Raw genomic sequence first — 10,834 nt, 5'->3', positions numbered from 1 at the left:
CACGGATTCAAAATACTGTATGAATAAATAATCTTATTCTTGTGACCGTTAAAAAGACGCCAATGCAAAGCTTCTTGAAAATACAACTTTACTGCATTTGTGAGTAACACGACATCTCTGTTGTGAGTGAAGTACGATGAGAGAAACCTCCGTTTCTAGGTGTCGTCCTCCAGTGTGCAGTCTGTCGCAGATTGAATATTGACGGATGGATTGCAGAGTTCACATTTGGAGTCTGTGTGGTTTCTATGTTAGCGTCCCAGCGCTGTCCGTCCATTTGAATCACATCAGGGCATTTTGACCCATCACACCTCCTGCCCAGGCTTCCTCTCCCCTGTGAGCTGTCCTGCTTCAGGTTTCACCTCCTGACCGTCCGTCACGATCCGCAAATCCCAGAGGAGTGTCAGGATAGCTTGTCTATGTTGGCTAGGAAACGCTGGGCCCACCATTCATCCAGATCTATGGGAACAAAGTCTTTCAAAAAAACAAAAGGGAAGAAAGGAATTAAAAATATTAAACATCATAAGAAGATTAAAAGTGTAGACGTGCTGTTGGCACATGAGGCTGTAATGGTCATTATACCCTCGAATATTGTTAAAAAGGATGAAATATGTAGAGAAAGCTTTAGTATCATTAGAGGACACTGAAAAAAAATTAAGACATTAATGGACATATTTCCATAATAATTTCTCTATTGCCTCAGCACAAATAACCATTAGACGTTACAATAGCTCCATACAGGAGTCCATTCTCTGTTGTGACTGTGTGTATTTAACATGTAGAAATATACATGTATAATATAAATATATAATATTCTTGATCTCTAGTGGTGACAGTTACAGATTAAAACGCCACATCATACAGATATTTATACTTACACCGACTGTTAGTGTTAATATGATTTCGGTATCAGGGAATCGCGAGTGCCCTCATGTGGTCACAATGAGCAACTGCAACACGTATATCTATCAAGTTAACGTCAATGCAGTCATGATAGCATACTAACACTTCCGGTACTTACTTTCAAAATAAGGTGAACAAATAGAAAAATACAAAAAAACCAAATAAATAATAATAAAATGTTAATTGTTATGTAGTAGTCACAATTATAGATTACAACTGGACTATAGTGTTTGACCAACGGATTGATTAACAATGACATTCTTGTGCATAACTTACTATAAATAAATATATAAATGAATGAATGAAGTGAAACAAAATGGCCATTCGGTCTGTGCATCAAGCAAGAAAAAATGTATATACTCAAATAACTGGTTGTTATATTGGCTACACGTTTGGTTTCAGTGCTGGCTGTAGCATGATTTTAATTATTATGTGCATAGTCAAAATAAGTACAATAATCCCAAACTGAACACTACAGACCTCATAGGAATCCACTCTTGATCTCCCCCATGCATACCATGTATTGAATGTTATGTTGTGTTTTTAATCTGAGCTGACAAATCCCTATCAGCTTGGTTGATATGGCAATAAAGTATAAAACCTAAATTAGTATTTCTAAATGTGTCAACAGAGTTGGCACATCTCATGAGGAGAGACGGGCCTGTGACCTCTGCAAGCTTCCTTCCAGCTGGAAGGATCAGAAGCAGGGCTACTAATCCTTGGTTGGCTGGCTGTCATAAACCAATTCAACTTACTGTCCAGGTTACAGTAGCTGTAGGCCTGTGGGCTCTTATGATAAGAGCCTAAACAACCATAAATATTCATAAATCACCCTTCAAAACAGACATATTTTTACAGGAAAATCTAGCTTAACTATTAAAAATGCTGATTTATGCCCTGAAGACATGAGCAGTTCGGGGAGGATGAAGCAGTGTGAGGATGAGGAGAAGCTGTACTCACTGTCCATGTGTGGCCTGGGAGTGGTTTCTTTATAGTGGACCGCTCCCTGGGCCTCCTCAGGTCCCTGCTCCTGCCCCACCACCTCCTGCCAGGCTGAAAACACAAAGACTCAGTCAGTACATCTACGACTAACACTTCTGAGCTTCTACATGTAGAGCCAAAACAAAAATTAATCGGCAACTACACGATATTGATAATCGATGAATCAATGAAGTAATCTTTGCTGAAATGTGAGTTTTCAGATTTTTCTTGTCTTGACAGTTTTTTGATGTTTTATAGACAATTAATCAGTTCATCAATAAACCTGAGAAGCAGATTAATCAATTATGCAATGACCATTACAGCTTATATAATCGTTAGCTGCAACCTTAACTGCATGTCCATAATTTGTTTTACTACACCTCTGATCAGCTATCACAGCCTGCACACGAATCAGGATTTAACACAGTTGTAGAGGTGCAGTCTCCTTGTACTGTAATACAATTAAATCAAAATAACAATAATGATAATCTGAACCCACAGATATGGTATTAAGAATGTAATTAATAGCAAAAGTCATTATCTGCAGAGTCCTGCACCCCAGTGTCACACCCACAGTGTCAAACAAGCAAAGTCCACAAGAGCAACTGCTTCAAAGGCCCACCACTCCTGGCTAATGTTTGTATTTCAAATAATGTAGCATGTGCACTGATCACATGTAGAGTGTGTGTGTGTGTATGTGTGTGTGTGTGTGTACTATGATTGATTTTATGTCTGCTAGATGCCTCCAGAAAACTCAAATGTATACGCTTGTTTCTATGACGTTTTGAGGTATTTCAGAGTTTCAGAGAGTAAAAGAGAATGAATTAACCCTGAACAGCACTCTGTCTCAACAAGGGGAAGAGGAGGAGGAGAGGAGGGGGGGGGTGTCTGGCCTTCATTGTGTCCTTGTCCACTCAACGGCAAGGTTACTGAAGTTGTTTATGAGCTGCTGTGGCTGAGCTTCAACGCCAGCAGCTAGCAGGACACAGAAAGAGAGCACGGCCAAAAGAGACTGAATGATCCTGTGAATGTTAAAAGGAAGACTTCAAAACTGGGTCGCTGTGTAGAGTTTCACCCAGACTCAATAAAACCCTTCATCCGCGTCAGAAGTCTTTGTTGCCTTTTCCTCAAAAGCTCAGATAACAAGACTCTTTCAGTGGCCGTTGGGAACAAGTCAAAGCCAAAAATGCTGTTTCCTTCAGCTCGTGTGGCAGCGGCGGTCATGTGGAGCATGTTATGTGGGTGTGAGTGTTTCTCTGCTAGGTGCCTATCGTGGCTATCAGTGTCAGAGCAGCTGTGTGGGTGAGGCCTGGATAGGAGGGAGGGAGGGAGGAGGTTTGCAGTTTTTAAATAAACTCTTGATAGTAAAACAATGTCATTCACAAAACGGCTGGCGAGGGCCGGGTGTCTGGATACAGTGAGACAATGAGACGTTTCCTTCATTCATTCATTCATTCATTCATTCATTTCCTCACCCTCATAGACAAACTTGACATTTTCCTCGTGCGTGGGGGTGAAGCTCTCGTCCTGCTGGTTGTCTGCGGGGAGAGCCGGAGCTGGGTGATGGTACTTCTTCCCGTTAGGACGGTTGAAAACGATCTTGGGTGCAGGAAGGCTGACGGGGTGCAAAAAGAAAAAAAAAAACAAGGTGTCACAAGTAGTCTGATGTTTTGACTCATTACAGCGTCTCAAAAGTGTCTCAAAAGTGTCCACCTTTGGGCCTGAACTCAAGCAAGGTTGGTTGTGTGGAATTCAGAGATTGCAACAGCTGAACGAAGGACCATGTGGTGGCACAAGGTCACACACACAGAGCCTGGCTGCTTTAAAGGCATGAAAACAGCCCAGCAGGCAGCAGTGAGCCTTGGGGAGGCCACAGTGTGAAGGTGTGTTGTAAATCATTCAGGCCCACTCTGATGTCTCAAGCTGATGACGTCCACTGCTGCCAGGACAGCGTCACTCACAAACACACACTTAATCACAATTAATCTGGTTTTATCCAAAAATAAAAATAAAAATGGGCCAAACTTTTAAGTTTCTCAAAAGGACACACATGAAAAAGAAAGCGTCACAGACACACTGAGAGCTTTATGGTGGTTGTTCATTACCAGGAGGTGTCTCTCCAAACGTTACACACTTACTCAGGCATACTCCAGGAGGTTTGTTTGTGCTTGAAGTCGTTTATTTTGTTGTCAAGCTGCTGAGAAGGCCCTAAAAAACAAGAGAAAGTTCACATTTGATTAAAACACTTGAAAACAAGATGAAGTCTGGAGGATCTGTGAAAGTGTCTAAAGTGACTGAAAGTTACAGCTCGGTGTCTCACCTGTGCGTCGCTGGGTGACCAGTTTGCTGGGACCTCTTGTGATTGTGTACATCATGCGCAGGAAAAGTCACCTGTAAACTTTGAGTTCGGCACTTTGGAGTAAGAGGAAGTCCAGCTGGAGCAGACACAGGCGGGGGAGGCCGGCTTGTAAAGGCACTTTAAGTTAAACCCGTTCCTCCAGGATCTGTCGATGTGTATATAAAAACAACTCTTGATGTGAGAAGTGTCCGTCCCCTCCTCAGCTGATCGGGCTGAATTTCACTCACAGGGTCGACAGTTTGAAGCCAACTCGGATCCACGGAGCCGACACGAGACGGTGCTGCGGGCTGTTTGGTAACCTCTCGGAAGCAGCGCTCCTCTTTGCGTAAAACCAGCACCCGGGGCGCATCTCATTCAGCGACCTCTTCCTCTTCACGTCTTCACGTCTTCACGCCTTCACCTACCTTCTCCGTCCCCCAGAGTCCGGACAGAAAGTCACGCTGGAGCTGAGGTGTCCTGCACCGCCACAATGTCACATAACCTGAAACGGCGGCTGTCATTCATAAGACATTGCACGCACACCGTCGAAGCGCACCACTGCTCGACGTCCCTACACGCCTCCCTCAGCGCTTTAAAGAGACAGTGTCCCGGGACCGTAGAGCCACACAGGGGGCACCTCAAGGGACCCTGACTAGACTCTGAGATCCACACAATGTGAATGCGTGATAACACTATTTTTCTTCCCTAATAAAATTATAATTGAGTTAGGATATTCTAGAAATGTCCAGTGAAGTTATGACCTGTTTAATAATAGGCACGACTTCCCTCTTTACACTTATGTTAATGTTTAGACATAAATAAAACTAATTCTGTCTGTTGAGAGAATGAGAGTCTATTCAATGGGGGTAATCTGTCTGCTAGTGGCCCCTATCTGCCCAACGTCTCTGTGTTTACAGCACACACACACACACACACACACACACACACACACACACACAACCATGTTTACAACGCAACCAAGCTGTACTAGACACTAACTGAGAGGGTGGTAGATTAAAAGATAGGTCGACAAAGACACCCAGCTGGCCATGAAGAGAAATGAATACAAAGAAAACACTCATATACTAATACTTTTTAAAAATTTATTAATTTAGGATTGTTCCCTTAAAAAGCCATTATTGACTTACAGCAGATTTGCAGACTGGATTTACATTCTTAAGATTTATTTCAGCCTGTTTTGATGATGCTGTGGTGATTTATGTCTCATTATTCTTCACACTACAGGAAACAAACCTACAAGAACTCTCCTCTGTATCATTTCTACAATTACAGACAAATAACTCATGGTGGGCTTCTTAAGGCTGATTCTGATATACATTTTCAGTCAATATCCTTTAAATGTGACTGTATTCAGGCAAAACAATTAAGATAAAGCAAAATAAAATAAAGGGAATTAGTATTTCTCCCTCCAAATGATAGCGTGGAGGATTATTTAAAGCAGCAGTAGACCATTATGAGGGAAGGTCACATTTACAGAAAATATAACTGAATAATTGACAAGTGAAAGAATTTGAATGCACAGGTTTTATGGGATCTCGTCAAACATTTCTTAGGCAGATCAGGTGGAAGTTTGGATTCAAGACCTCAACATTTCTTACAAATCTGGCTACAGCTACGGTCACAAATAAGAGTTATTCTTCTCTGATGATTCATAATGAGGAGCTACACCTCACCTACACCCTCCACCTCCACCTGTGTTCAATGGCGCATTTACTTCCCCACAAGGATGAGATCCTTTGGAGCACGCAATCAGATGTTATTATAATTATCTTACATTTGAATCATTCAAAGTTTTAATGTCTTGTAATGACAGAAGGCAAAGTTGCTGAACAATCAAGTATCTTCATGTCAAGCTGTAGAATATTAGTATTAAGAAGAGATCTTCTAGAGTCCATTATTAAATAAATATCATGATAGCAGGCGTTGATATGACGCCAATATGTCTAATGTTACAACTATATACACTGATGTCTCTTTAAAAGGTGCATCAAAGCCTCTGAAAGATCAGCACAGAAGGTAGAAAAGATCTTTAAGGTAGCGTAATCCTAATCCCTGGACCAGGAGAGCTGGAGGTATTGCTGCTGGTAGTAGGATGATTTAAAAGGGGGGTTACCTGTATGCCAGCTACAGGTAACAATGTGTTCTTACCTCTACAGTAAATCATACAGTGTATGTATTTCTATAAAGCTTGGGTTGTTCGATTGCCACTACAGAGCTAGTTAGCACCACATTTCTAGCTTCCTCCCACCTTATAATTAACATCATCTAGAGATTTCAGTATTTGATGTTCTTTTTAAAAAGGAAATGTAGTAATTATGGTAATTATGTCGTCTTTTGTCTCACCAAGGAGTTTCCAACTTCTAATTTGTTCATTAAGAAGCTGTAAAACATTTTCTTTTACAAGTTGGAGACATTAGAGATTTTAATTATCCCTGTATGTCTCAGGGATGTGTGTGTGTGAGAGAGAGAGAGAGAGAGAGAGAGAGAGATCATTCAGTAATGAGGATCACAGTCCTCCAGCAGACTGTCAGTGATGTAGCCAATCTTCAGCAGGTTTTGGTAGTAGTCTTTCTCCACCGCGGTGTTGACAGTCCAGCCCACCACCTCCACACCTCGCTCTCCCCAGTACTGAACATAGTCCCTGAGTGACAGGAGGAAGAAGACAAAACACAGTTCAGTACATGAGGAACAAGACCCACAGCCAGACAAACGTTTTTTGGTTGCAAACGGCTGATTTCTGTCATTAATAAATAAGACGAACACTTGGATGAAGACATAGATACATAGAAAGTATCTTGGTGTGGCTTTAAATGAAACACATCCTGCCTCTTAGTATAAGATTATATGCTTACAAGAAAAGTTACCTCTTAACATCTCATGTGGTACTTAAACCCTGTGAATAACACACAGCTTTGCAGCCGTGCATCGTAATGATAAAACGAGTTTAATTTCCCTTACAGTGAGATGAAGTCTTTCTGCACGAGGATGGCAGAGACTCCGCAGAGTTTCCACAGTATGTGGTGGTGGGCCCAGTCCAACAAGACGTCCAGAACCCCCGTCCACAGCTGACCCCATGTGGACAGGGTCCGAGGAGTGCCGTCACCAAAGCGGCTCAGTCTCCAGGGCCGGTGGATGAGAGCCGTGACCACGTTGGGGTCAGTCTGACGCATCTGAGGACCGGAGGAGGTCAGAGGTCAACAAAATACTGTCGAAATTAGAAGGAGGTTCTGGCTCTTCAGTCAATACGCGTAATGGGTCACTTTGCAGCAGCAACACTACTAAACCAGGAAGACACCTCATATTAGGTTTCAGCTAAAATAAGGAATATTACTGTTTTGTGGTTGTGCCAGAGCTCCATTTAGAGACAATAAATACATCTTTTAGTAAATAAACAAGGAAGTAGGTACACAAATAAATAAATAAAGGAAAAGAAAATGAGAAAAAATGTTCTTCAAATATATCAGACTAAACATCGAAATAGCTTTCTAAAGACGGCAATTATTGTTTGTGTTAATCAGTCATATTTTGTGTTACCTTGTAGATGACCTTGGGCTCAAAGGAGGAAACAATGCTGGAATTGTAAAGGGCAGGAAACTTCTTATACATCTCATGAAGCACAGCCGCAGCCTGGAAAAGAGGAAAACATATTAATATGAAATGACCAACAGAACATTATTTAACTATCTGATAATAAACCAACTTCTATAAAGCAATTATTGAAATGAGTGCTTTCTAGAAGTGTAGAGTGTACAACCTGCGTGAGCCTCTTGGCTGGGAGAAATGAATTGTACAGACAGAGCTGTAACTTCAGTCTTTGTCATTACTGCATTGAGTCATTGAGAACTGCAGTTCTGTAGTGTATTCAGTACCTTATCAGGTTGATCTTTGACATCAAAGAAGATGGTCAGCTGGTGGCGGATGCATTCCTCCACTGCCTCCCGCAGAGTCGGGACCTTCTCTCCACTGAACTTGTCCCTGGAGATGAAAGACACCACAGCAGGTTTCTGAGAAAACGTTCCCGCTGTATCACACTCTCATGCTCCAAGTCTGTTTCTGTGTCTGTCTGCTTGCAAGTAACAACATTGATACTTCCCCCAAAACCATTTTGATGAAAAATAATGAATGAGTAAATCCGGTAAGGATGAAATGAAGTGAGCGGTTGTTGGATAGGGAGCGTACTTCAGCCTGTGATGAGCAGCAGCATCTAGTCTCTTCAGTTGGACAAACTGCAGTTTGCTAACTGGTCCAGAGCCGTTGGTGGTGCGGTCCACAGTCTCATCGTGCATCAGTACGGGCACGCCATCAGCTGTGAAACTCAAGTCCAGTTCCACTCCAGTAGCCCCGTTCCTACTGGCCTAAAGAGGGAGATCACAGGGGGAACAGAAGACAGAAAGTTGGGAAAATGTTTTCGGTTTGGAACAAGAGGAGAAAATAAGCCAAGACAAGTGAGACAGTGAGGATGTATTCTCTGTTTCTGTGGGCAGTGTGGATATTCTCCAGTTCCAGACACATACAAAGTACAGTCATGTGGCCTGAAGACTAAACTGACCACGGATGCCTGCATTATCTGTAACATGAAAGATGAGGAGACAATCAGTGCATTACAATGTTGAAGGTGTTGATAGTTGTTTAGAGTTGACAGACTTAACATTTAAAGGGTGGCTGCTCCAGAGTTAGGCAAAGACTTGTACTTTACTTGAGTATTTCCATTTTTTGCTACATTATACTTCTACTGCATTACAGTTCAGAAGGAAAGATTGTACTTTTAACTCCACTAAATGTATTTGACACTTTTAGTTACTTTTTACATAAAAGAAACATATGACATGCTTATATGATATGATGCAGTACTATACTGTACTACTAATGTAGTATACAAAGTATCTAAAATTGGCTCCACATTGATACTTAATACATAATACTTCTGTACTTTTACTTAAGTAATTGAATTCAGGACTTTTACTGGAGTATTTTTAGACATTGGTGTCTCTACTTTTACTCAAGTGAAGGATCTGAGTACTTCGTCCACCACTGAGGGCTCCTTAGCTTGATAACAAAGACTGAGTGACCATGTTACTCAATATATAATCATTTGTCTTGAGTGACACCTAGAGGCGGACCCTGGATTTGACGCCGGTGGACCAAACATCTGTCTGCCACATCTTGCACAGATGATGGTCTTAGTGACAGTTTGATCAGTGGAGGAAAAACGTGTGTGTGATCCAGTGTTTGTTAACATCTACAGTCTTGCAATAATAAATATATATATATATATATATATATATATATATATATATATATTGTACAGTCTCAATTTCAAGTCAAATAGATTCAAGAACAGACTCTCTGGCTACTCCTCATGTCAGAAGGATGAACTAACAGCCGATTCAGCACTGTGCTGTTTACGGAAGCCTTTTCCACCACATTCAGGAGAGATAAATAATGGACCAAAAATGTGTTTGTAAGAAGAGGCTGAACAATCGCTTGTTAGAATAAAAGAAACCCATCTAGAGGTGAAGCAACTGGGCAGACGAGAGGTATGACCTCAGAAGGATTTTGGTTAAATGAGACAGTACAAGCACAGCTGATTCAGCACCTTCAAAAACAGACACAGTGAGGGAAGAAATGATTTACAAGTGTGTGAGTGATGGTAGACTCCATCTTGAGATGGCATCAATTTATAAACAGTTCATTTTGTGTAATTGTACACTAGAATACAAGGCCAAGCAGCACAAAGAGCCTCAGATCTGCAAAGGCTGACCAACAGTGGGTGTGATGCTCTGCTTACACTGCAAAATAACTGGGGAGTCACGACATGCAAAGCCCAAGCAACCACGAGCCTAAGCTATTCATATAATTATAATCACACAGAATCCCTCATGAAATTGCCCTGCTTTTCCTTTGGGGACTCATTTGCACCTGAAGTACTCCAGATGCCCACAGAAGCTAAATACATAATTCATTTTTAATGCATTTATATAACCTTGTACTTAAACCCTGTAGTACACGGGCTCATGCACAGCTCCATATGTTTGCATGTCACCTCTCTGATCGCTGCCAGGGTGTTCTCCGGAGCGTCGTGGCTCCCTCCGCGGTGCGCCACCACCGAGACGCCGCCTGATGGAGCCCTGGGCCGAAGGACGCGGCCGGCCTGCTCCGATGGTACCGGAGGAAACCGGAACATCACCATGAAGACGTAGAGGAATGCGGTGAGGAGGGAGGCCCCCGTGGCGCTCCTCGTCGCCAACACCACCAGCAGAAACAGCGCCGAGAAATACACCACCTCATCTCCGATCTGCAGCATGATGCAGGGAGGACGGGATATATCTGTCACGATCGGACCGGAGGATGGAAGAATCGTTGTTCAGAAAGATGGCATGGATGGAGCTCTGCTGTCAGCACTCAGGTGACTACATGGTGGAGGGTCACACACAGATGATCGGGAATCAGCCGTTTCACTTGATTGTGCAGAGGATGGAGGAAGGAGGAGAGGTAGCGTCCCAGATAGAGTCAATGTCAAGTTTGAAAAAAATAAAATAAATTAATAAAATATTTAGAAACATCCGGGCAGAACATTCAAAATAAAATTAGCCA

At 42.2% G+C, this 10,834-nt stretch overlaps 2 protein-coding genes across 2 annotated transcripts in view; both read right to left on the bottom strand.

The window, feature by feature from the left end:
- Positions 1-97: 97 nt before the first annotated feature.
- LOC139300603 (MAPK regulated corepressor interacting protein 2-like) lies at positions 98-4,577 on the bottom strand. The gene is made up of 5 exons (XM_070923754.1): positions 4,202-4,577; positions 4,020-4,089; positions 3,357-3,496; positions 1,861-1,953; positions 98-471 (listed from the first exon to the last, which is right to left on the bottom strand). The coding sequence occupies exons 1-5, from the start codon at positions 4,254-4,256 to the stop codon at positions 401-403; spliced, it is 429 nt and encodes a 142-aa protein (XP_070779855.1). The 5' UTR covers positions 4,257-4,577; the 3' UTR covers positions 98-400.
- Positions 4,578-6,733: 2,156 nt separating this feature from the next.
- The window catches only part of LOC139300441 (glycerophosphodiester phosphodiesterase 1-like), an 8,654-nt gene continuing 4,553 nt past the window's right edge, over positions 6,734-10,834 (bottom strand). The window contains exons 2-7 of the mRNA XM_070923550.1: positions 10,284-10,549; positions 8,420-8,595; positions 8,110-8,215; positions 7,775-7,867; positions 7,199-7,410; positions 6,734-6,881 (exon numbers count right to left, since the gene is read on the bottom strand). Of these exons, the coding sequence (XP_070779651.1) occupies positions 6,734-6,881; positions 7,199-7,410; positions 7,775-7,867; positions 8,110-8,215; positions 8,420-8,595; positions 10,284-10,544 (996 nt within the window). The 5' untranslated portion in view covers positions 10,545-10,549. The remainder of the gene's footprint in view (positions 6,882-7,198; positions 7,411-7,774; positions 7,868-8,109; positions 8,216-8,419; positions 8,596-10,283; positions 10,550-10,834) is intronic.

This window comes from Enoplosus armatus, chromosome 17 (assembly GCF_043641665.1).
Source record: "Enoplosus armatus isolate fEnoArm2 chromosome 17, fEnoArm2.hap1, whole genome shotgun sequence".
Lineage (NCBI taxonomy): Eukaryota > Metazoa > Chordata > Actinopteri > Centrarchiformes > Enoplosidae > Enoplosus > Enoplosus armatus.
The sequence above is the reverse complement of the archived record's forward strand: the minus strand, read 5'-3'. Positions and strand labels throughout refer to the sequence as shown.